Genomic DNA, 27,902 nt, shown 5'->3' with positions numbered 1-27,902 from the left:
GTTTGGACCCACCCTATCAGACTCCCTGGGGCCACCTATGAACGAATATAAAGGGTAAGCATTTAAATAATTTCACAGTTATAGAAAAAAAACTAAAAGTGACTAAAAATATTAACATGTTTCCCATACCACGATCCAAAAATTGGTATTTTAAAGCAAAATTTCACTAATTCGTTTTTTTGTTTTTTTGTTTTTGTTTTTTTTTTTGTTCGGTTAACTCGAAAGTAAAGACAAAAAGATTGACTTGGTAGACTTGAAACAGTAAGTTTATTATTCACATGAATATTTCGGCCTGTCCTCAGGCCTTCTTCGGCCGCGGCATGAGTGACAAACATTATGTAAGTTGGCTGTTACAGAAATCTCAATATAACAAAACGAATACATTGATTGGTTTAAAATTCTAACAAAGTGTAATGCCTGTCTCTTATACACATCTAGATGTGTATAAGAGGCCTATATAGGCCTATACTTTCTAATCAATATTTATGATACAACATTAATATATTAGTCGATTATCAACTCTAAATAGGCATACGGCTGATAATTAATATTTATCGGCTCTATAATTTGTTCATTGTAACCGTTCCTACTCCATCTATGGTCATACAGGAAACCAAATTCTATTGCAACTCTAAAATGCTAGAAACCAAATTCTACTCCAACTCTAAGTACTGCTAGGAAGCTTTAGTGGGAATAACTTTTTATCAAAGGGGGTTGCAAACTAGATTAACAGATTATAATTCTTTGGTTCAGTCTGATGTGAATAATGACATTTTACTTCATATATAAAACTTACGGTATAACTATTTTGTATTTAAAAAAAATCATCATAGATTTTATTGTAATTCTACAGCAGTGTCTTAATTACTGAAAACTATTTCACTTTGTTTAATTGATTGAATTTTTTTTAATGTAAATCTGTCTGTAACTTTATAGGCCTATATTTATATATTATTTTATTTCTTCAATATTGGCAATGTTAAAATGTTATGTTGAATTAAAATATAAAACTAAAATAAATTATAAAGTAATATAAAATGAATGAAACATATTTCAAGCTGGCGGCTGGCAATAGACCTTTCCGGAGTGTCAATCAAACTTCACAACTGACTAATCAGAACAGCGCTAGGGATACGCGTGCGTCTCACAAACACACGTGTTGTCCCACAAACGCACGTGTTCGCATATGTTTTAACATTGTCGTCTTGTGGGACCTTAGCAACAGTATCCAAGGGGCGGGGCTTAGCGGAAAGGTCCATTAATATTTTTTTACTGTTTCCATCTGTCAGTATTGATGCGTTAGCTCCTTAAGACATCACAAATTACGCCATTGCCATTGGCTGCTGAGCATGTCGTCACGGGGAGTTCCCCATCGGACCAGGAAGCAGTCATTAATTACTTGATTACTCCTGGTTCAGACAGGGAGAAACCTTAAATCTTAGGCAACACTTCATGTTGTCGGTCTGAAAAATCCAACCAAAGTATGTTATTGCACTTCCTAATATTGTAGTATAATAAATGCACTCTTGTTACCACCCTAAAACCATAAAGTTTTTTCTGCGTTATCTTGGTTTTGACACTCATATTTTCTCTCCATCCTTGGGCCCTCTGTCGGCAAATCCCTTGAGCCACCATTGGCCACGATAGTCCCGAAACATTCAGCAAATTAACGAGACGAAGTAGATCGCCGCAAATGCATACGTTACGCAGTTATGGATGGGTGTCAAACACTGGCTTGCACTTGGTTCCTTACAAACGAAACTCGGATCAGGCTCAACTAAAAGGAAAAATAACAGAGTGCAGATTAGTTATATATTATCACAATAATATGGCAGAGGGAGAACTTAGGGTTTCTTTTTTTTTCTTTTGTTTTTGTGAATGAATCTGTAGGTCTGGCCTGCAGTTTGTAAAGCTTTTTTTTCTGTAATTATTCTTGCTGGTTTTTCCTCATACGCTAATGATACAAACAATTATATACAATACTTATAATTAAATTTAATTAAGGACATATTGAAAGCCGTTCAGAATTTAATATACGATTATAAAATTTTATGTCTACAGCTTTAGCCTTAGGGCCAAAGAGTGGAATTGGTTCTGGTCGTAAAGGTAAAAAATCCTGTTACCGTACAATGTCCCTGGAATAAAACTCAACCCCAATTCATTTTCTCCGCATATTATTTTATTAGATGTAATTTAAAATATAAATGGATTTTACAAAGAAAGGGAAATAAGAATTAGTTTATATAGGCGTAGCTTTTTTCAAAGAAAAATGTTTCACACGATATTTTGTCAATTTGCATGAAATATATTTTTTGTGAGGTTGAGAGTTTCCCAGATCCAAAATTTCATTTTCTAATTATTTGTAATTAAAACAATAGTGCTAGGCCTGTGTATTGTCTATCGTATTATGCCACTGTTGATTTTGATTTTAGCAAAATTTCTATCTGCCTGATGTAGGCCTAATATAAATTTAAATTGTAACATTAGTGGGAGCCTTCCATCCCCCCCTCCCACCTTATAGGTTCTACGCGACTGTTCCACAATTCGACGCCCACCTTTGAATGCTTGGAAATTTAGACAACACCCCAGGCCCCATCCCCATTTTCAGCTCCACTCGCACACACATCAGCAGTAAAATCCTGCATCCGCCCCAGGAATATTAATATTTATGAGTGCACATATAGGTATAGGCCTATTCGCGTTGTAGACCTATCTCTCAATACAGTGGTCCTGTACAAACAAAGCACTTTATATAAAATAATACGCACCGCACAATCCACACATAAGTGGACAGCCATCAAGGACATACTGATGATCAGCATCGCACCAAAATACAGGCCATCCCGGATTAGCACCACAACGATCATCGTAGTTACCGCATTCCTCTATAAAATATAGCAGGCCCTAATTGATAATGACTAATGGTAACGACAGTTATTATGTGATGGTAAATATAATAACAGTGACCGTAAAATAATAATATACCGTAGTGGCGGGCTCTACTCACTTGTACAGTCGGCTCCTAGCCATCCGTCATGGCACACACACGTGCAAGCGTTAGTTACATTTCCGCAGTTATGGCAAGTCGCTTTGCATACTTTAAAATATAAATATATTTGATAACTAATAGCATAATATGAAGTCCACGTGTGTTTCGTCAAAATACAACTCAAAAGTAAAGACAAAAAGATTGACTTGGTGGACTTGAAACACTAAATTTATTATTCACATGCATATTTCGGCCTGTCCTCAGGCCTTCTTTAGCATGAGTGACAAACATTATGCAAGTTGGCTTTACAGAAATCTCAATAATATAAAACGAATACATTGATAGGTTTAAAATTCTAACAAAGTGTAATGCACATGGCGATAGGCTAAAAAATACTAGGAGGTGGAGTAAATAACAAATACAATAATTAGGAGGTATAATATAAATGAAGTTGATAGAGTGTGTGGGAGCATGGATTTAGTGTTTCAAGTCTACCAAGTCAATCTTTTTGTCTTTACTTTTGAGTTGTATTTTGACGAAACACACGTGGACTTCATATTATGCTATATATATACTTTTGCAAACTAGGAGGGGCTTCTTTTCAAAATCAGTTACTCACCACACGGACCGCTGTGATCTGCGCATGGGCCTACGGACGAAATGTGAAGAATACTTACAATTAAACCTAATGAATCTTGAATTTTACGAATGTGTTTCGCCTTATTTATGATAACGTTGGCATAAGGGCATAAGAAAGCAATGATGATTTGAATGGTTATAAACATAGGTATTTGTTATAGACATACCGTAGTAAATATTAGCTTTGTTTGATTTAGGGCCTATTTAAATATATGCCTAGGTAGCTAAAATAATCATGTTTTTAAATATGCTTCGATCTTGCGTAGATAAAAGGTTTTATCATTTTACACCCTTATGCTTAAAGTCTCTGGAGGAAAACAATTTTTGATATGTTGTAGAACTGATTTAAAGGGTGTTCGACGAAAAACTTTGGAACGACGGTTAATGAGATACGGATAACCACCCTTTCCACCTCCCCATCCCCACCCATCTAAGCACTGTATTCAAAAATCTGTTTCTCATTTACCGTTCCTAAGTTTTTTTTGTCAAACATCCTTTTTGTGTCTTGGAAATATCAGTTGTAAACATATTCAGTTGTTTTTCCCTCCAGAACCTGGCTTTAACAGCACAACTTTCTAACGATATTATCAAGAAGAATTGCGGCTTTGCAGAATGTCCCATCCCCTCGGCAACACTCTCCAGGTGGTTCCAGTCCATCAGTGCCCATTCCCTTGATGAGGACATAACAAAATGATACTATATTAGGCTTCCTCGAACATGTGGACGAACCTGTAAAAATTCTACTTACGACATAGATCATCATCACATTAAAAATGCTACAATATGCAAATGAGGGATGGTTTTCAAAGGTTTACATGAACCTTCTCCAAAGTTTATTCTGGATTTCATACATCCTTATGTCTGTCTCTTATACACATCTAGATGTGTATAAGAGACAGTATATATATATATATATACACTGCAGCACGTAAATCTAGGTACGTGTAGCCTTTTATGGCAGTCAAACTGTCACCACCGTGCTTGGAATTTATTCAGTGTTCATATTCATTACATTACAATCAATTAATAAAGAACATCAAATAGCTAATTTTAAGGGATCAACTTAATAATTGACTTTCCAATTTAATGGTCATTGCAAAGAATATACGGACAGTATTATTATGTTTATGCAATATAGAATCCACAGTGCTAATAATCTTAAATAAACAAAGTAAACAATTATAAATATTGAATGTAATTTTTATATTTCCATTTGTTTTTACAAATGTTTATCAAATTATATTGAGGCCTAGCCATTGAAAATTCAAGATAGTGACAAAAATGATATAAAAAAAAATAAGTACAGTAATTTAATTGTACTGAATGGTGGTTTAACATTACCCTGGCCCATAGTTACATGTGATGAGGTTTGCTGTAGGCCAGGGAAGTCCGCTTGGATTTGTGCAAAATGTAAACCCACAACCAATACGATTCGATGTTGCCCAGACATTCTGTAGAAGAAGAGATAAACTGTACATTAAAACATAATTAAAAGTGATTACCAAAACCTACGGTTTCTATTACCGCAAAAAATCTGGGTCACTATTCCGTTGTTTAGTTTTAGGGTGGAATGGATTTTTTCGGTGTAAACACCAAGGATAGCCCACGAAAGTCTAGAAGAAGACTTATTTCCAGTGGGGTCCTTCTGGTGGTGATTGGACAGTACACCGGGAGACAATCCCCTACTCTTTTCCGAAGAGTACAACTGTGTTCTTTAACGTGCACATGGGCCATAAATGCACAGGGGACCAACGGCTTAAACGTCTCATCCGAAAGACGGTGCGCTATGTAACATGTATTTCAGCCCTATAGCTAAAACACAAGGAGTGGCAGCGATGGGAATTGAACCGGGGACCTAGAGATCTCCACGGTTCAGCGCACACACAGTGACTACCACCAGATTAGCCGACTGAGCTAAACTGCTCAGGGTGGGTAACAATTACAGTATGGGTTAGGCTAATAGAGTACTGAATTATTACTTTAAACATAAATAAGGCATTGGGAAAAATAACTCATTACTGTAACATGCTTTTTGGGTCGATAGCTCAAAGGAATTGTGAGAAGGTTGTTATATTATTCAAAACAGATCACATACGATATGGATGCTCAGTTTTATATAGGCATAGTATAGTAGCATTTTCATATGTAAACAACATTGCCGTCTCCATTTACAAGCTAGATAATAATAATAATAAATATAATAATAATAATAATAATAATATTAATGATGATAATGATGACAATAATACTAATACTAATACTAGTAATAATACTAACAATAATAATCATCACCATCATCGTCGTCATGGTCCTATTATTATTATTATTATTATTATTATTATTATTATTATTATTATTATTATTATTATTATTATTATTATTTTATTGTTAAACAAACCTGTGTGTAATGTCCACACACATCACTGCATGTGTGGCTATTGTAATCATAATCAACATCTTCGGAGTTCCATGCATCAGTAGCGTCTACTCCATCGGTGCCAGCATTGGACGATGCATAGAGATTCTGACCAATCGATGAATATGGTGTGAGATTCGGAGTTGGTTGCCCATGACCATAGTAACATCCATTCGACCACAGCTGTGCCATGGTGGCTAAATTGTCGTCCCATTCCTATAAGCCGAGAAAGGACGGAAATACACCATTTAACATCACAGACGAATCATTATGATAAAACAAGTGGTAGAGCTTTACTGTGATTGATATGGATAAACATACGTGGGAAGTTCTACCGTAAAATGTAATAAGAATTCTTTCTCTTTAACCATTTGGTTTTCAGGGTAGGTTACATTTAGAGTATGAGCTACTAAGCTGAGTAGGCCTACTGGGTCATTACAAGCATGAATTATGCAATGAAAAATATTAGCCTACTTGTGCTTCTTTGGTCGATAAGTCCACGAACGCTGCATAAGTAAGACAGTTGATGGCTAAAAATTATATAAGCAAAACAAATCACATAGGAAAGGATGCTCAGTTTTGCATAGGCCTGCATTATCATATTTAAACAACAATGTTGTCATCATTTTCGATCATCAATTCATCAGTATAACATAAAATAATATGTACCGTAGTAAAAACATTGCCAAGGTCGAGTGAACTTAGTTAAACGCTGTAATTTGATTGCCATTCTTTGATTAGGAAGTTTTATCATTCCAAGAGTAAGCCCATTCTTAATTATGAGTGAAGAACAGTGGCGGATCCATGAACTTAAAATAGAGGGGGGTCCCAGGAAGGGACTTACATAGATGGAGTGTTTTTACCTCCTCGACCCCACCATGGCTGAGGTAAGAAAATTCATGACTAAAAATTTGAATATAATTTTCTTTCTTTCTCCATTTTTTTTAAATGCAGAGGGCCTGTGACGGCCAACAGTCCCCCTCCCTTGAACCCACTAAAGACAGACAACAATTAGAGTAATACCTTGCCACCACAACAAATGAGTGAAGCAAACAGCTTCAGGTATTTGAAGTCGGTATTAGTTAAGCCTATTTATTATAATGTAGTTTCTGTCAGGTATTTGGGCCTCAAACTCTCACTTTTTGTTTCACAGTACGGTGCACGACCAAAAAAAAACAAAACAAAAAAAAAAACAATGCACGACAAAAAAAAAAAAACGATGCCCGAAAAAAAAAAAAAAAAAAAAAAAAAAAAAACAGATGCAGTCTGCCAGCAAAGAACATGTTTAAAACCCAGCGTGTCCAAAACACAGCTGCCCCGTTCTGTCTCTCTCAGCCCTATGAGACAACACATAACCCCGGCCCTGTCTTGAGACAACTTCATTGGTTTCCTTTATCACAAACGAGTATCAAGATTCTGTTATTTGTTTTCAAAGAACATAGAAGATGGCCTCCCAAAAGAAAGGGAGGCCATGATTCGACGTTTCGACCTTTGTTGGGTCGTCTTTAGGAATGAAAATACTAAGACACTGATTACAAAAAAATGCTACAATATGCAAATGAGGGATGGTTTTCAAAGGTTTACATGAACCTTCTCCAAAGTTTATTCTGGATTTCATACATCCTTATGTTCCTCAGAGATCTCTGAAATCAAGTCAGAATCTCTTCTCGCTTACGCTACTCATTCTTTAACAACACTGTATGGAAACCGATCCTTCTCCTCGGCTTCAGTTTTCCTCTGAAATTTCCTACCTATTGACATCCGGCAGACAACTTCTATAAACAGTTTCAATGCCCTCTTAAGTTCTCCTTTTTAAACAATATTTTTCTTAAATGCTCGGCTTTTATTTTTATTGTGAGGCTCATTGAGGCTTTAGTATAATGCACTATATCAAGGTTGAATTAATTTTATTATTATTATTAATTATTATTATTATTATTATTATTATTATTATTATTATTATTATTATTATTATTATTATTATTATGATTATTAATATTATTATTATTATTATTATTATTATTATTATTATTATTATTATTATTATTATTATTGTTGTTGTTATTAAGGCAATTGTAATGTATGAACCCTCATCTATAATTAAATCATCTTTCAACAATTTTAATTTCAAGTTCTTTCTGTATCGCTAATGGGTCAGTATGAATACATTTCAGACCAGCTTTTTTCTGTAAGCATTGAATTTAATTGTCATTTTTCACCTTCCCACAACGGCCTTGTATTCGTTAGTTACTCACTCACTCGATTGTTTGTTAAAATTCTTCAGTTAGGTAGGCCTATATATTCATATTATTCCGCTCCATTCAAGGATATAGTGCATGCAAAAGGCTTTTGATATAATCATAGTTCCAAAGAAAAGTGCATTTGTATGATTTTTTTTTTTTGAAATATAGCTTAACCTTTGTTCAATTATTATTGTTCCGATATCTTTTACCATCAACAAGGAATAGTTGCAATATTGTTGACATACTTTTCAAATTTACGGTACTTCACTTTAAGTGGGGTGATTTGTTGATAATTGTTGTCACCATGAAAAAAAAGTCGTGTTAAATCCAAGTCTATATTTTATTAAGTAAAACTATAAAATAAGTTTTTAATTTAGATATATATGCCATTGACATTGGTGGTATTGTGTTATATCTAAAATAAGAGATATAAAATAAATGAGGGGTTGTTTATCATTAGTAGCCTAGTCATTTCATTCGTCATAATTGACGATATCCCTATAGGCCTACTATATAAACGTATATGTACGTGTATCACATGTCCTCGAATAAACGCATCCCCCACCCTTTAAAAAAATTGCTGTAAAACCATTCACAATATCATTACCAGTGTGTCACCAATGTTTAATTGAAGGGATATTTATTTGACTATGTCGTATTCACTTTATATACATTTAAATGTTAATGCTTCCTTCAAAAAAACTCCTGAAAATCCCCCTGACAAACGCCGACTCGTGGTGTTTATTGGAATACCGATGATTTTACAGGAAATTAATTCATAAAACAAAACTATTATCTTTTATCGAAGAAATGTTCGTATTAATAACATGAAAGTAATACATAATCAAGATACAGCCTTGGTAGACGTCCATTTTATTTCAAAATACAATAGACCTATACCCTAATTTTGTTTAACAATCTGTGGATTTCTAATGCAGGAAAAATTTAGTTTAAATCTTACTGTTCTATAATCACACATGTACAAAATTAAAGAGTCCTACCTACCATATATTCCATGTTTGACGCTGGTCCAGGTGAAACATTTCGTCTGTAGTAATTGTGACGGTCAACGATGGCTTGGATTTGCTCGGAAGTAAATGCAGTGGATCGTCGTTTTCTTGAGTGAATATCTACAATTGCTTGTATCACCTTAATAGACTTGTTAGACTTCATTACCTGCGGTTTATCTGCGAGTCCCAGTCGGCAATCCAAACAGAGCGCGAATAGGCCTATTGGAATGAAGTATCGTTGTAGCATCTTCAGTGGTATTCGTCTAATTGTTTCTGCTGTTGACAGGATACACTATTTCCTTCTTAGGAATTACCAAGTGCAATTATTATGTAGAATTACTTCAGTGATGTATATCTGAATTCACAATTATCAATGTAGCTTCAGGATATTGAGCAACAAAAAACACAGCTTTAATCAATAGTGTTCCTAAACTTGGTGTTTATGGCGTACGGTAGATTAAGCCTGCCTGCATCGTAACCAATGAAGCAGGAAGTGAATATTTCCAATACCCGGTATTGTTAGATGATTGATAATTTTTTTCTTTCAAGCGTGTTTCTCGTTTTCATAAGTGCTAAAAAATACATGTTAACTTCATTGTCGTAGTATGTTTGGTGTTACAGAACCGATCGTGTAAAAAGGTGTTGTGGACGAACGTAATATCGCACTTTGTAATAAAAACTGTCGCACTTCGTAATAATAACTTATCACACTTTTGTAAAACAGATCTCCCCGCTCATTTTGTATAAATAAACAACTAGAGCTGTCGGACTTTGAAATACCTCTTGTCGCACTTTGTAATAATTCTAAACTATGGGCCTCATGTTAATTCCTATATTTTTGGATGGATTTTACTTAAACTTTGTGAGAATGATCGTATTCAGTGGATGTGTTAAGAAATAAGGTCAAGTGTTAATTTGAGGTCAATTTGAAGAAAATGTTTTATTTACCGGTATCAAGGTTTGTAAGTACGATCACTTGGTGAGAGGACGCACCCAGGGAAGTGATCATACAAATGTCAATGGTCATTTAGAAGATATTAAAAACGTTTTTAATTAACAAAATAATTATTTATTGGTTCTTGCATGGTTAAAATGGATCCTTTCAATTTTTACTGTTTCACTTTCAACATAATTTCGTATGTTTAAACTCATTATCAACAACCTGCTGAAGAGTTAAAAACAGAGAAATTATATTGATTTAATTGGTTACATCAATGAACAAAACAATATTAATCATGGCGTACACTACACTTATCTAGCTACAGCATGAACGTTCACAGATACTTATGTAATGCATGTCTCGCAACACACAAATAATTATATTAGGTGCCCACAGATTTCATGATACTAGGCCTATGAATAATAACATAGTTAAAAACATTTAGAAAATATTTAAAATTAAAGACTATAAACGATACTGATTTGAATAAAAAGTAGTTTGAATACCAAATGATAACAGACTGTAGCATTGGTACGTCTCTAGGAGTCTTGAAATGGTGGGGCTGATGGGGAAGGGGAAGGTAAAGTGGGGTCCATGGTTAGGTAAGAGGGGAGCTAGCTCGCCGAATAAGGTAGGTGATTTTAAATTACTTCAGCATGATTTCATTAGGGACGACAGGAGGGCGAGGTGAGGGGAGCGGATATCCATCATGGACTGCGCTCCCTCCCCCTGGATATGCCACTTGACTGTAGATTATGTGCTACCGTCCTCTATGTAAATGACGAATATGTATTTCATGTTTTGTCATGTAGAACACTTAATAAATAAGATCTGTCGAATATTAAATTGCTAGAGACAACTCCCCAACAGACAGAATTAACCACCAAATCAAAGCTGTTATAGTGGGTATAACATCAAAACTAACCGCTAGGTGGCATTTTTTCACACAATAATAAGCTTCCGCTCGAGTAAATTTCGACAGTTTTTGAACTCCTCAAACTTATTTATTTGTACATTTTTATCGTAAAATGACTTATCGAAAAGCCATGGCAAATATTTCTTTAATAAACGTTAGACTTTTGACCCGTCAGATTTTAAATGGAGTGAAATAAACAGATGGAAAACTTGAACATATTTGCATAGCCTCGTCGCGCGAACACTGGCCTGGACCTGGATTATAGAAAGTCATACAAAATACAAAGATTTTCTGATTCATTGGCCACTGCAGTCAGAAGAAACATCTTATTCTACAATTCATCAATTTACGTTTGTCTAATAGTTTAAATATTTCATACAGATATTGCAATAAAATGACTCGGTGTTCAGTGGGGTCCTAAGTTGGAAGAAGTAATTTCCGGGAGAATTGCGGTGGTGGGTCGAAGTGTGGGTGAGGGGGCAGGGAGAGACTTTCTCACCGAAATCTACACCACCTCAGCCGCACCATGGTTGGAGGCGAGGTAAGACATTATGATTATGGCACTTTTAGATGGCCGGAAATGGCCCTTGCTGACTTAAATTTATTTTTTTTTCTATCCCATTTTTCTTTTAATCATTTTGAAATAATTAAGAGACCCGGGTCAGCTGTCCCTGCCCTTGAATTCACTACTGGCCTGATTAATGAACTTCCTTAAACACAATTTATGAATTTTCGGAGATTCTTGGTTGTTTGCGGGAGTGCAGGAGGCCGTCCTGATTTCTGGCAGTTTTTAAGCTGAATATGTACCTCTAAATCAATGGCGATCGCCTTAGTCAGCGCTGGATGTGGCATGTCATGTGAGCGATTGACTTAGGTTCTCTACAAGACTCTCAAAATTCTTCATCTTTTTAGTTTGAATGGAAATTTGAATCAAATCAAACTTAGTCTCATGAATCTACGATTCATTCAAAATATATACGTTGTTATAAAAAGTACCTTCTATGCTAACTTCATTACAATTTAGACGATTTAATATCAACGGCGGCAGAACGTTTTTTAAAGTGGGGGGGGGCATTTCGTAAGGTCGAGTATGCGAGCGAAGCGAGCATTAGGCTGGGGGCCAAGGTGCCGCCAAGGGCCCCGCCCCCTGGATGCTACGGATATCACGAAGTTTGGTGAATTTTATAAATTATTTTATAGGCATCAAGCTACTGTAATATGATTTCATATTTGTTGTAATTTCCAGTGGCGGATCCAGGAATTCGAAATAGAAGGTGCAAAGGAGGGTATATTCACGGAGAGAAGATCCATACTACATCAGCCCCACCATGGGTGGGGCTGAGGTAAGAACATTTTTGATTACTGGCACTTCTAGATGGCCGGAAATTGCACTTCCAGACATAAAATTTGAATATAATTATCTTTATATCTCCATTTTTTTATTGAACAATTTAGGAGGGTGGGGGCGGGCCGGCTGGGTCCCCTTGAATCCGCCACTGGGTACTTTAGCAGATGGAGAATCTATACCAGAAAGAACATTTGTAATTATGGCACCTCTAGATGGCCGGAAATTACACCCTTAAATTTAAAATTTGAATATAATTTTCCTTATATAAAATTGAAATAGCCTCTCCCCCCTCCCCTTGAACGCGCCACAGATTTCCGAACAAAGTCGAAGTCGAGATTGCATCCACGACCTCAATGAATTATTTATTATGAGGGTTATCCTTGAAAACTTCACTTTTCCCCCGATGGATAAATATTACCCTTCTATGTAGCTCAGAAATGATACTCCAACTGTGGCGGGTCCAGGAAATGTGGTTATATTACGCTAGTTTGGTGGTTTACTGTAAGTCAATCAGTTACACTTACTATACATCTTCGCCGTTAGCATAAAGAGAACTAGAACGTCGCTCCATTAAGAGTGCCTACCTCCCCCAATGCCTAAATACAGAATTCACGAATGCAGGCGATTTTTTCTGCATGCTCGAGGGTGGGTTTCAAGGAAACTTTACAGACGCACGTGTACAGACGTCAATCAACATTTGGTTGCTCAACTCAAAAAGGGAGCTTGTAATGTTCGTTAGAAAATGAAAAAAAATCTATATTTTATAGTAATAATAATAATAATAATAATAATAATAATAATAATAATAATAATAATAATAGGTCAATTTATAAGGCGCAAATAAACAAGGTGTAAGTACGAAATAATAATAATAATAATAATAATAATAATAATAATAATAATAATAATAATAATAATAATAATAATAATAATAATAATAATAATAATAATAATAATAATAATAATAATAATGACATTGCAGCGTTCGTAAAATGTTTGTCACTGGTGCTGGTAACAGTTACAAAAGTGGGGGAGCCAGCCCCCCCCCCCTCTTCCGCCACCGTTGTTTACTATACACTACTTTTCACTCTGCTGCCTGTCCCAAGGTGAGTCCATGGACCAAGCGTTAAAACTGGGTTTCCTCAAACTTTGTTGCCAATCAGCACTGGTTCGAGACTCTGTTCGATTATGGTTCAGTTTGCTAGAACCAAATAATTATAACAGCTATGACATGAACACCTCTTGAAAAATGAAGTGTAGCAACATCAAGGAAAAAGATGACATGGGATAAAGGACCTGGAGAGAAGCTACAGAAGTAGCATCGATCAATCAAGGCGAAAACAATTTTTGAAGCCCTATGTGCCACTAGTGGGTAACTGTAGTTAAAGTAAGTTGATTAACTAACTACAAAGACTACAGTGTAAATTGTTCTTTTGCCATTGGAATAATTCTTACCTGAAAAGAAGTCAGAGGTCGACTAAACAAAGATTGTGTATACAGTAACTAACAAAGTGTTGACTTTACTTTATATACACAATACCTATTCAATGACTGCAATTTCAAAGAAGCCTTAAGTTAGACGGGACTTAGTTGTACCGACCACCATTGTAGTATTACAAGTGAATTTCCTCATGAGTTAATATCGAGATAAAAAAAAATTAATTAATATTACTTATACATTAGATTACCAGATTTTTAATTAGGACTACATTGAGTGATACCAGTGCCACAAATTTCCCGCAGAGCCGTTACCTTATTTCAGGTAGGTTAACTTAGTTATGTTGTTTAGACTTCGCTGAATATATTTGTATGTAGGTGTAAAACAAAAAAATAGCTCACAGGAACTCAATTCTCGTTCGGCTAAGCGTACGACCAGGTAAATAGACCGCGCAAACAGTTTATATAATTTCCAATATATATCATTTTCTTATCCACTTGAACAGAGTAGAGTGGTGGTGGTAGTAGAAGTAGTGATGGTAGTAGTAATGGAAGTGTAAGTGTTGGTTGTGTGGTTATAGTGGTGGTAGATACTAGTGGTGGTTGTGGTAGTGGTGGTAGTAGTAGTAGTGTTGTGGTAGTGTGGGTGCTATTAGTGGTAGTATTGTAATAATATACTACATATTTTCTAATAGATGATATGCTTTACCATATTTCTTTTGAATCAAAAGTAAAGTACTACAAAATATTTGTTCATTTTCTATAGTTAAGAATGTCGCAGCAGAAAAGTGTCTCTACAAAACGTACATGTACTAAACATGAAGGAAAACCAAATAAGCTGATGTATTGCTTATCTTGTAGTGAAAAGTTTTGCGAGATTTGTGAGTCAGACGATCACCAGGTACCAGACCACGATGTATCCACTATTGAACTTGCACTGACTTTGAGAATGAAATCTATGAAAGAAACAATCAAAATGGCAGTAGAGAAAAAAGAACGCTTGCAAGATGCTACACGTAGGTGTCAAAGGATAATTCAAAATACAGACGAAGAAGAAACCGTGGCAATTGAGCTTATTGAAAACCATCGTCAAAACTTAAAAGTTGCTGTTGATGAAGCTTGTGATAAATTGATTACTGAATTAAATATCGCGAAGAAAAATAAAGTCCAATCCGTGACTGACCAACTAGCATTAATAAATAAACAAGAGCAACTTATTACTACATCAGAACTTATAATGAAGGCTGCTCTAAAATCGAAAAAGGGCGCAATCTTAGATAAAAAGAAAACTGATGAAGAGGAAAATTTGAAAGATGTAATCCGTTCAACGACAGCAGAGACAATACGTGGAGTTTATAACATACCCATTTCATTCTATGCAAGCGAGGAAAGTATACAGCGTATTTCGACATCAGTTGGCTCAGTGGTAACAGAAAGTAATTTTATTTGCTTAGAGCTTGAAGGAATAGCGCAAGATGAAGCAGTTGTTGGAGAAAATATCACAATTTTGGCAAGTCAACACCCTGCCATACCACAAGTAGCAATAGTCAATAATTTTCAACTCATATTGTTCGATGGTGAAGGTAATGCTAATACATTACCTGTAGCATACGTTAATGGTCGGTTTGAGATCAAGTTCGTCCCACTCGTAGCAACAGAATATACGATAAAGTTACAATTCAGTAACGGAGAGATGAGTGAAAGTATGTTGAAGGTAAATGTCCGGGCACGAGAGCATACGGTACTTGAAATAGGGAACGTTGAAAATGACAAGATTAAGTTCCATCGACCTAACGATGTATGCATTACATCGGATGGTTTATATGTGGTTGCCGACCGTTTCAACAACAGAGTAGTAATTTGTAACAGATTAGGAAAAATTGAAGGAGAGATCAAAGCAGTAAAGTGGAATGGAAAATCTGAATGCCGAATTTATCCGCATGGGGTTTCTGCGACTTCTAGTGGTGGTATTCTTATTGCAGACCCTGAAAACAAAATAGTATTCCTCTGTAACCGTACAGGCCACCTTCAAAAACGTTTTGGTGAAAGCTTGCTACGATTTCCAACATCCGTGGCTGTAGGTAATGATGGTTCGGTGTATGTTATTGACAGCAAGCATAATGCATTGTATACATTCAATGAGGAAGGGAAGATTTTGAAAAGAATTCCAAGCGCAGACGATGAAATATTGACTCTGATGAATCCACGTTATGTATGTGCTTCTGCTACTGGAGAAGCTCTCGTCGCTGATACTGGCAACGCTCGAATCTTAGTTCTTGACACATCGGGGAAATTGCTCAATTTTATAAAAATTGAATACAACGACAGAATCGGTTATCCAAATGGAATTACTGTTGACAATGAAGGTATAATATACGTTTCTGTATCTCAAGAAGGAGAAAATGGCCATTTAATTCTTAAGTACAAAATGACCGGTACTTTGATTGGTCACGTGGAATCAGATTGTTCAAGATTTGTGCGCGGTATGTGTATGGATTCTTCCTTTCCCGTTAGCGTATTATTGGTTGCTGATTATACTAACAACTGTATTAAAGGGATTTCAGTTGAGAGTTTAAATGGTGTTTAAAATAAAATTTTAAATTTTCGAATGTGAAAATTTGATTTGAAACTGGGAGTAGCATAGCATAATTGCCTAAAATGTGTGGTACTTACGGTACCCTACAGTATGTCCTTATAAATCATGTAGACATTTTTGCTTCAGTTTCTATTCAATCATCAAGTTATTTTGTGAATATAGCGCAATTTTGTAAATATAGTTTATGAGTGAGTTGTTTTGTGTACAAAATGGCCAAAGAATTCAGTATACTCTTCTATTTTGTTTATTTCATTTTAATATATTTATTTTTATTCAATAGTAAAAACAATTTCAAAACAGAAATGAAAAGGACAGAGACAAAAACCATAGAGAACAGTGTAAAAATGAAATTTCAAGATGTGATTTAAATCATTGTTGATGTCGGTTTCCAAAACTGCTTCCAGACAACATGATTTACAGTAAATAACAGCTGGCAGTTATATAATACGCCTCCTGTATTCTTTTGCCTAGAACCTTAAATTAGCTACTGGTAATCATTTTAAGATATATGTTTTGTAGTAAAATGTCAATTAGCGATTACTATAATTGTTTAATCAGGTTCCGGTTGGAACTTAATAATTTAATAACTAATTTAACTTTTTTGGTATGATACAATTTGTACAGATAGATAATACCGGTAATTCATAATAATAAAAGTACATTATAATTTTCATTTTGTGAAGAGGGAACTCTGCTAATAAGCCTGCTTTTAGTTGCAGAGCTCTAGCATAATATAATACAAGCTTTAGAAAAATCAATTGAAATAGTCTTTTCATATAAATAAAAAAAATATTGTTTGCAATAATGGGAGACTTTAAAGAGTAAAGGAAATGAACATTACAAATTGTGCAAAGTGCCTTTTTTGAAGTATATGGTTGTTTCCTGAGCCCCATATTGATATACTATAAGTAAGAGTCGACAGTTACATGAGATTTATAATAAAGAGAAGTACATGATATGGTAGAACAGCTTTTAAAAGGTCCATAGCACCAATAAGTTTAGACACTTTACTTGCAATCGCATTTACATGACTTGTAAAGTATAATTTTTCATTTATGATAACACCCAAGAACTTCGTATTTTCAATTCTTTCAAGAATATCATCGCCAATCCTTAGTTCTAGATTTGAAGTGTACCACTAAAAATAATGAATTTTGTCTTTTTGTTTGTATTTATAGTAGCTTATTATTAATAAACCATTCATTAAGGCATTTAAGTTCTGAATTCATTGATTTGTATGGATCATCATTATTAACATCATCAACATATTTAATTTGAAACAACGGTTTATTTTCTTGTTGCTAACTCCCTGAATTCTTGAACAGCCTTAAATATTATTCGTTTTTTCCATGCTTTCACAATAAAGTAGATTTCTTCGATATACACAGAGCAGGCAATGAAACCAAACACCTACCAAAAAGAAATGAATTAATGAAGTAATGCATCTAATAAAATATATGAACCTATAATAAGCATATTTCGAATTGTCACACGTCATCATCAGAAAATAATGCTTATGCTACTACCGGTCAGATGTATGACAAACAAGCAAATACTAAGGAAGTATGTCATGAATACTGTGGTAAGTCATGTATATAAGAATTAAAATAATGAAACAGTGATATTGTAATGAGTTGTTTGTTCAGTGACGGATTTCTAAAAGCAATGTAAAGGGCTTCTTTTATTTGCAGGTTATAATTATTGTGTGTGGAATCAAGAGTAGTAAAGTCTGAATTAGATGTGTTTTTGAATTTTAAGTTTTGCTTGAAGATGTTAAAAAATGTGTGAGAACTGAGGACTTGTCTAGAAAAATATATTTGTAATGCAAACTCACACAGTAATTAGGGCCTATCGTCAAATATTCTGTACATATATTGCAAATTAAATATGTAACTAGAGAGCTGTATTATGCGCTTTAGGAATCCATTGATTGATCGAAAAAATAGACTTACTGTTCCTGATACTAATGCACCGACATCATTAGTGTTAGCAGCAATATGAGAGGTAGTAGTAAGTAAGCCCGTAGCGGCTAATACATTGAAGAATAGCTCCTACCAAGTAAAGAGAGTGAGGATGTAATTGTGTTTCGATATGTTACATGAACATGTTAACGAAATTCATTAAAACCTATTAAAAATATTAACTAACCGAGGTGTATTTTTAATAAAATAATTGTGATTATATTTATAATCACTAATTAATTTGGCATGTTATTAAATACTATATGATTAATTTTTCGTCAAAAATGACAATTAAAATGATTTGTATCTAAATTTTTCGAGTTTTCAAAAGTCGAAAGTATTACGTCAGATGCCATATTGTGGGATAACAAAATAAATCATGTGGTACCAAACATTCAAAAATTAGTTACAGTAACTGTAATTATTAAAAAAAAACTGTTTAATGTATAGATTGCACTTCCTGAACACAACAATGTTGTACACTTCAAAGAAGAAGTTGGTACATTGTGATGTTTAACGTTTACGGTGTGATTTTCTAAACTTCTCTATTGTCAATAAAAGTATTTATACCATCAAGCTCCATGGAAAATCAAACTTTTTAACCAACGTAGTTGTATAAGCGATGACGAATAGTAAACTCAATATGCAGCATATCATTGCCACAACTTCAAAGTGAATATAAGCAGAAGAAGATGATTCGGTGTCCTCTGCAAGAATAACGCACAGAAATCCTATGAAACAGCATATCTATTGAAAGAAAAGAGGTAGGCCTATAAAGAACTGAAGTGTGACGCCAGTGATTCTGGTCGGTGCAAGCTAGCGCGTGCAACGCAGATAGTCGGGCAGGAACAGGGGTTCTTATCACCCCCAGGATATATTTTTTTAACTAAAATTTTTGTAATCCTCAAAGTTTCTCTTGAAAGAATTTTGTTGTTCCCATCAAAAAACAAAAATTCCCATGGGGTTGTTTGGTGGCCATTTTGGCGACCATCTTAGATTTTCAACGAAAATCATTAATTTGTATACTTCATTGACTAAAAATCATATAAAATCAAATAAACCTCTAAATGTATATATTAAGCAGTGTTCAAAAGATTGACTTCGCATTTACATTTGACGGCCTTATTGGCTGCCATCTTGGATTTTGAATGAAAATCATTAATTTGTATATTTTAATAACTAAAAATCATATTAAATCAAGTGAACCTCTAAATGTTCACAGTAAGCAGTGTTTATGCTCCCAATACAAAACACTGACATCCCAAAACATTTGGCGGCCATTTCGGCAGCCATTTTGGTGGCCCTCTTGGATTGTCGATGAAAATCATTAATTTGTATAATTTATTTACTAAAAATCATTAAAAAATCAAGTGAACTTCTAAATGTATATAGTAAGCAGTTTTTAAGTTGTCATTACAAAACCTTGACTTCCCAATACATTTGGCGGCCATTTTGGTGGCCATTTTGGATTTGAAAAACAATTATTAATTTGTATACCGTAATTTATAAACTAAAAATCACATAAAATCAAATGTATACAGTAAGCATTGTTTTATACGTAGCAATACTTTTGCCGGCCTTTTGCCGGCCATTTTCAATGTTCAATGAAAATTGATTATTGGTAAAACATTTGACCTATATATCATACACAAAAATAAGTAACCAATGTTTTTAGGGTAATGTTGTCATTAGGAATAGATTGAGAGTGAAGTACAATACACTCTCCCCCAACTAAATTTGAACTACAAATCTAGATAGTCTGGGGCCTTAACTATTCATGAGGATCTTCGCAATAGGGGTTTTTGAGCTGGTAGGACTATTTGACCTTTGTCAACCTGTTCACTAACTTCGGGGTTTTCGACCACCATTGGAGCTTCAGAGAGTGTGGAACTTTGTGTTGGCAAAGGCTCAGGATGTGTTACCACATGTGGATCCCGCTGCTTCTCATGAGCTTCCCTTGGAGTATGCCCACTTACGTCATTGACAGGAACACTAGCCAACAGACGGTCGGCAGATAATTAGCATAGGGCTCCCGCAACACGCACCAAATAGGTAAGAGGACCCAACCTCTTAATTACACATCCCTTTATATGCTTAATTAACCCATCTCTACTGTTTTAACTCCAACATGTTCACCAACGTCACATTTCCTCAAGTCGTATGCATTAGGGTTTAATGAGACAAACCTTATTGTGGGGAACATGCTAAAACGACACCAGAATATTTAAAATCATTTGAAATTAGTTCGGACATAGGTTGTCCACGCTAGGAAATTAGGGGGAGCGCTTCCATGCAGCCACCAACCGCAAAAGTTTTGAAAACATATTCCTGTCAAATTTCCATAGATGGTGGTTTCCTCTGACTGCTTCCGTGGCTCCTTGCTGACAAAATAGTATGTGAATGGCTGGTTGATAGGGGTAACTTTTTCACCAGTACCTGAGACAAAACCACCAAATCCTGGAACAAGTTGTTTCACTACGCTCCCCACTGCTCGTGCCAGTAACCAGATATGATACTCTCAGATGTAATCTACAGTTTAGCGCAGGCAAAATGAATGCAGCTCCCTCAGACAGTTTTTGGCTTAACACGACCATTTATACACTGATACCAGGATCTTGGCCATATCCACTCTCATGAGCGCATCTTGCTTCATCCGTAGACAGTTAGCGTCCGGAGAGTTTTCTCCTGTTTGCTGGCTCCAAGCTTGGGTTTCATCTCCTGTAATAATTTCTGAACAAAATTATGACATATATTCATGGTTCAAACTGTGTTGAACAATGCTGGTGGAATCAATGTACAAGATATAAAAAAAAAACCGGGGTTGAGCTCTGGACGCTTCTTGTCTAAAAACGAAGCAAAATGTGCTCCTTGAAAGGGGATACGATCGTGACCCTGGCACCAGTTCAGGTTGTGCTGGGCCCAAATTTTCTGAGGGAGCTGTATTCAATCTGCCTACACTGAACAGTGTAACAAAGTGCATTCAAGAGTATCATGTCTGGTTACTTGCATATTGGTAGCAGCGGAGAGAAGCAACTTGTTCCATGATTTGGTTGCTTTGTCTCAGGTACTGGTGAAAAACTCTTCTGTAAGTCAACCATCGCCAGTATTACCCCATCTATCTACCAGCCAGGGACAGAATAATCAGTAATCAAGGATCTATGAAAGCAGTGAGAGGATGCCATCATGGAGATTGGCCAGTAAGTGTGTTCTCAATACTTTTAAACTTTGTGGCTGCAATAAAGCATCCACAACCTATATCCCAACTTTAAACCTGTGAACCGTCGTCTTGGTAACTTCAAGCAAGCTAATAGGCCGATATTCTGTTGTAACAAGCCTTGTGATTTTTCTTAGATTATTATGTACCACTCTGATAAATTTCATGATGATCCGTTTTGTGTGATCTTGCTGAAAGGCAGAAAAACAATAGTGAATGCATAACCTCTTTGGCGGCAGTAATAATAAAGTATGTGTAGATCGGATCCTCCATTAATTATAGTCCTTTAAAGAATTACATGATTTTATAAGGGTTTTCTTTGTAAAACATTCACAAAAAAAGACTCATTGGATGTAACAGCATGTGTAGTACAATAATAAATGTACAGTAGATTTACTGTGAAACTAAACATTGCATCTGACTGGTGTTCATTGGTGTGGATAGCGTTTGTGAACAGGGAGCTTGAATTACATTGGCCAGAAAATCATGGTCATTGAGTTTGACCATTGGTTTTTAGTTTGTACCGTGGTTGGATTAACATTATTTTTAAAATATTTTTTATACCATGCATTAGGCCTATACCATTAAAAAGTACTTTTCACCAGGATCAGAGCATTTTGTATTGAATTTTGAGTGTAAATAAAGTGACTTCAAACCTGCTTAAATCATAGGTCATGGATCTCAATCAATTCCCAATGACAACATTACTCTGAAAAATTTGTTTGTATAATATAGGTGAAATGTTATACGGTAATCAATGTTAATTTAAAAGACAATGTGGCCGTTAATGTGGTCGCCAATTTAGCTGCCAAAATGGCTGGGCAATGTATTACGAAGTCAATGTTTTGTATTGAGAAAATAAACACTGTTTATACCATAGGCCTATATATTTAGAGGTTCATTTGATTTTATATGATTTTAGTTAATAAATTATACAAATTATTGATTTCCATTGACAATCCAATATGGTCGCCAATATGGCAGTCAAATGTATTGAGAAGTCAAATTTTTGTATGGAGAACATAAACACTGCTTACTATATACATTTAGAGATTCATTTGATTGTATATGATTTTTAGTTAATAAATTACGCAAATAATTAATTTTCATTCAAAATAAAAAATGGCCGCCAATATGGCAGTCAAATGTAAATGCGAGGTCAATGTTTTGTATTAAGCACTTAAACACTGCTTACTATATACATTTAGAGGTTAATTTGATTTTATATGATTTTCAGTTAATGAATTATGCAAATAATTGATTTTCATTCAAAATCCAAAATGGCGCCAAACTACCCCATTGGACATTTGTTTTCGATGGGAACATCAAAATTTGTTCATCAGATATTTTGAGGATTACAAAAATGTTAGTTAAAAATATATCCTGTGGGTGCATGGGAACCCCCGTTCCTACTAGACTAAGACTAACATTGATTGAATCCAGTCGGCTTCGTGACGTTGTCACTTGGAACCCTAAATTTATTTTTAAGTGTAATGGAAAGAATATATTTTTTTTTAAAGACTGAACTACTGTATTCAACGATGCGGAGACGTGTCCAATGAAACATTCTTTCAACTCATAAAACTAATCTTTCCATTGCACAAATACAAATCATTGATTATTGTTTTATAATACACCATTTGATATTATACCGACGGGGACGGAGCTAACCTGATTTCCACCGGGTGGGTGGGGGGACAACGTGCGTATAAAGATAATGATAAAAAGCAAACAAGCAATTTTTCATATAGAAAATAAAAGAAATAAGAGAAGTTTTTAGACTAATTCGATAATAATTTATCGTGTATACGATAACAATCTATTTTGGTAAGTCAATTCAAATGACGAAAAAAAGATAAAATCGTAGTAGTAACAATGATTTTATCGTTTTATTTGAACTGATCTGTCAAAATATTTTGTTATCGTATACACGATAAATCTTTATCGAATCATCCTAGTTTAGAAACTTCTCTTATTTCATTTATATTCTATCAGTGAACAATTGCTTTTTAGCTGTTTAGCGTTATCGTTGCAATTATAAGTAGGCCAAGACTACCTACTTTTTAGTCAGGTAGAACTGTTAGAATCAGAATTGTGAATATGACCTTCAGGACAAAAAAGTGAAGAGTGACGCATATTTTTATAAGAATAATTTTGCCCCAAAAATAATAAGTAACCAATGACACGTGACATTAAACCCAATAATCAAATAATACGGATATATATTTTAATCGGAAAACAGAGGTCTCGTCAAGTGGTGGCGTACCATTGCCCGTCTAGAATGCCTATACAGATACAGATACAGGCAACACCATGATAATACAAAACGTAATGAGTAGTTCATGAGTAGTTCAGATTTGCTAAAGACGATCGTAATAGTTATTATCATCATCGTCATTTTCATTTTTCCACCAATCAATTTTCATTATTATTATAGTGTGAATTTTTTGTTTCTTGGGATATATTACGGTTTTGAATATTAACTTAATGCCCCTACCGCTTCATACGATACGATACGATTTATTGGGTTCACTTTTAGATCAGTGGCACCCATCACTTAGATGGTGCACCCATTAACAATATAAAATATAAGTAAAGGAAAGCAAAAGACAGTTCAAAAACAACAAAAGGATAAATAGCATAACAAAAACAAAACCAAGCAATTTACAGTAAGCTTTTACCCTTATTATCTAAAAAGAAAAATTCTTACTAAAATATATTAAGTAAACTGAATGAAACACACTGAGCTGCACAACAACCTGTACTTAGAAGTCGTGTGAAGTTACTGGATTATGTATTTATTTATTTTATTTATTTATTTCCTTTTTCTACGGACCAGGGCAGAATTAAAGTCAAATTCAGTAAAATATTACAGGTTCTTGTGCATCTCATTGCGCTTCATCCAAGCAATATAAAGGTATTTTTTACAATATTTGTCGAAGATAAAACTTGCATCATTGTAATCAGAATCAACCAAATTGTATTTAAGGGGAAATTCATTATGGATAGATAGATAGACAGGTCATCAAAGAAAAGATGGTGTCTAAAATTTGCTAAACTAGAAGTAAACATATCCCAAAATATATCAAGGTTGTATTCATTAAGTTCAATTTTAAATTCCTGGAAAATTGTATCTCTAATATTGTTAAATTTACAGCATTCAAAAACAAAGTGATCTACTGTTTCTTTACAACCACTTTTACATAATTTGCAAATACCTGTGTTTACAGTTGACCAGGCTTCTTATATTTATATTTAAAAAAATCTAATTAAAATGCAATAAACAAGGAAAAATGCAATGTGAATACATTGCATTTGTGTTCTAATCCCAGGATTACAGACATTTTAAATAAATTAATTTGAACAACAGAGATCCACATAAATATTATGAAATCAGCTGTATGATCAGATTACCCATATAACTGAAGGCTTTTAGGTAATGAATTTGTCTGAACTCAAATGCAGGGACAAGTATGGTCGCAACCTGAGGTTATAGCATGCGCCGGCAGGAAACAAATTGGATGGCAGGTATCTTAAATCATAAAATCTACAAAAACATTGTGTTCCATGTCAAATATATTAAAAGCGTAGGCTGCCGGCACCTTGACCTCTGACGATTAGTGCCAACAAATTTTCACAAAAACGTGATGCAATAATAACAAAATTATTATTATTGTTTATTTTGGGAAAAAATATTTCTGCCACTCCAAATTTCTTTCCGATTATTCTTTCTTATATGCTTCTTCCGTATTTTCGTTAAATTTATTTTACTAAATACATATTTTGCATAATATAAATTCATAAATAAGTATATCATTTTGATACATATTTACATATTTTAACTGAACTATAGAACAAGGCCTGTGTATACATTAAGTCTGTATTTAACATATTTCAATCTTATTGCTTTATTTAAATATTATCAAATATTATTATAATAAACTTAACATTATTTCATATGATGTATTTTTCAAATAAATATCTAAACAATTTTAATTGATTAAATATAACCTCTGAATGTAAATTTACATAGAATTTACGTATCAATAAAAATAAGACATAGTACGATTACGATTATGATTTATTGGGTTCACTTTTAGATCAGTGGCACCCATCACTTAGATGGTGCACCCATTAACAATATAAAATATAAGCAAAGGAAAGCAAAAGACAGTTCAAAAACAACAAAAGGATAAATAGCATAACAAAAACAAAACCAAGCAATTTACAGTAAGCTTTTACCCTTATTATCTAAAAAGAAAAAATTCATACTAAAATATATTAAGTAAACTGAATGAAACACACTGAGCTGCACAACAACCTGTACTTAGAAGTCGTGTGAAGTTACCGGATTATGTATTTATTTTATTTATTTATTAATTTCCTTTTTCTTCGGACCAGGGCAGAATTAAAGTCAAATTCAGTAAAATATTACAGGTTCTTGTACAGCTCATTGCGCTTCATCCAAGCAATATAAAGGTATTTTTTACAATATTTGTCGAAGATAAAACTTGCATCATTGTAATCAGAATCAACCAAATTGTATTTAAGGGGAAATTCATTATGGATAGACAGGTCATCAAAGAAAAGATGGTGTCTAAAATTTGCTAAACTAGAAGTAAACATATCCCAAAATATATCAAGGTTGTATTCATTAAGTTCAATTTAAGTTAAGTTCCTGGAAAATTGTATCTCTAATATTGTTAAATTTACAGCATTCAAAAACAAAGTGATCTACTGTTTCTTTACAACCACTTTTACATAATTTGCAAATACCTGTGTTTACAGTTGACCAGGCTTCTTTGCGACCTTCTAAATCAAGCAAGTTTGATCGAGTTTTAAATTTAAGAGCCACCTCTGAAAAGTTACATTTGTCAAGGAGGTATAACTCAAAATTTGGTTCAGATTTATATCTGATGTAGTCATTAAGTGACGACTTCCTTTGAGCATGATCAAACCAGTTTGATTTATCATATATATTATTCATTTCTTTAAAAGTCAGTGTATGTGATAAGTTAAGATTGAAACTATCTAATAAATTACAATTACTGAGACTTTTCTTAATATTATTTAACCATTGCCATTTTGAAACATCATAAACTTGAAATATAGCTTGAAAAAGTAATCTTGGCCACCTATGATCTTGTTATGATCCATGTTTTTAAGTCTATTAAAGTATATAATTCTAATGTTTGTCTGGATGGATTCTACAAAATTCCATCCTAGATCACCATAAAGGGCCTCCTTAGCAACATTTCTTGGGGATTTTAGTAAAAATCTCGCCATTTGGTATTGAAGATTTTCAATACGGTCAATGGATGTTTTACTGTTGGTAAATCAGACACTACATGCATAGTTGATTGTGGGAAGACCGATTGTCTTCCAAAGTAGGTCACCATAAAAAATTCTATTAAAATCTTCTTGTTCCTTAATTATTGATCTTATATAGGCAATAATTCTATTTCCTTTTTTGATAACTTCATCAATATGGTAGTTACCTAATACATTCATGCACCCAATAAAAAACAATAAATAAAACATAAAGCTAGCCTTAATACTATATATTTATTCGGTTACATCTTTGTAGATACTAAGTGTTTTTGTCACAGGTTATTGGGTCTTTGCTTAATTTTCGCTGTAGGCCTAATCAACACAGGAGAAGGTACCCCAATAGAACCCATAGATAACCATATATACACATTGGTTGAGAGAAAACAATGCAGATAAAAGTGCCTTATTCAATGACACAGCCGACGTGCACAGCACAGGTTTAAAACCCTGATCTAGCGGTTGGGAAACCAAACCATTCCGCTGCACTAGGCATCTCTTGCTTTTGAAAGAAAGCATTAATTACTATCTAACTAACCTTGGCATATACGTTATTGTTGCATGTCATTTAAGACATAGCGCACCTAAATAAACTATGTTACTATTTGATTTAATAAGAATACGTACTATTTCTGTGATCTTTAGAACTCCAGGGGGAGACATGAGAAACGCCAACCCAATCGGTGGGTACTGTTCCATCACTTCAGCAATGTTGACCAATATTTGTTCGTGGTCCATCGTGTTATATTTCAAAACTTGAATACTGAGACTAAGAATAGTTTAGGTGAAGTATATTCATATGAAATACAGCGAATTATTTTTTTCAGTGTTAAGTATTTTGATAAAAGATAAATCTGGGTTATTA

The 27,902-nt window shown here is 34.3% G+C and overlaps 3 protein-coding genes across 4 annotated transcripts; 1 reads left to right on the top strand and 2 right to left on the bottom strand.

Annotated features, from left to right (window-relative positions):
• Positions 1–461: 461 nt before the first annotated feature.
• On the bottom strand, positions 462–10,233 carry LOC117114505 (cysteine-rich venom protein-like). Its single transcript, XM_033258174.1, has 8 exons — positions 9,293–10,233; positions 6,027–6,260; positions 4,970–5,079; positions 4,377–4,396; positions 3,609–3,638; positions 3,008–3,097; positions 2,769–2,885; positions 462–1,777 (listed from the first exon to the last, which is right to left on the bottom strand). The coding sequence occupies exons 1-8, from the start codon at positions 9,542–9,544 to the stop codon at positions 1,659–1,661; spliced, it is 972 nt and encodes a 323-aa protein (XP_033114065.1). The 5' UTR covers positions 9,545–10,233; the 3' UTR covers positions 462–1,658.
• Positions 10,234–13,573: 3,340 nt separating this feature from the next.
• LOC117114520 (tripartite motif-containing protein 3-like) lies at positions 13,574–17,324 on the top strand. 2 transcript variants are annotated; one of them, XM_033258200.1, is made up of 2 exons: positions 13,574–14,263; positions 14,706–17,324. In XM_033258200.1, exon 2 carries the CDS (start codon positions 14,711–14,713, stop codon positions 16,523–16,525), a length of 1,815 nt encoding a protein of 604 aa, XP_033114091.1. In that variant the 5' UTR covers positions 13,574–14,263; positions 14,706–14,710; the 3' UTR covers positions 16,526–17,324. The 2 variants fall into 2 exon arrangements, with proteins under 2 accessions (XP_033114091.1, XP_033114092.1); XM_033258201.1 differs by having other exon boundaries at positions 13,575–14,263; positions 14,800–17,324.
• Positions 16,778–27,902, bottom strand: LOC117114521 (CKLF-like MARVEL transmembrane domain-containing protein 7). The gene is made up of 4 exons (XM_033258202.1): positions 27,665–27,902; positions 19,066–19,242; positions 18,487–18,585; positions 16,778–17,944 (listed from the first exon to the last, which is right to left on the bottom strand). The coding sequence occupies exons 1-4, from the start codon at positions 27,773–27,775 to the stop codon at positions 17,822–17,824; spliced, it is 510 nt and encodes a 169-aa protein (XP_033114093.1). The 5' UTR covers positions 27,776–27,902; the 3' UTR covers positions 16,778–17,821.

The sequence above is a fragment of the Anneissia japonica genome, unplaced genomic scaffold (assembly GCF_011630105.1).
Source record: "Anneissia japonica isolate Jap-2015-1 unplaced genomic scaffold, ASM1163010v1 scaffold284978_len400890_cov162, whole genome shotgun sequence".
Classification (NCBI taxonomy): domain Eukaryota; kingdom Metazoa; phylum Echinodermata; class Crinoidea; order Comatulida; family Comatulidae; genus Anneissia; species Anneissia japonica.
The sequence above is the reverse complement of the archived record's forward strand: the minus strand, read 5'-3'. Positions and strand labels throughout refer to the sequence as shown.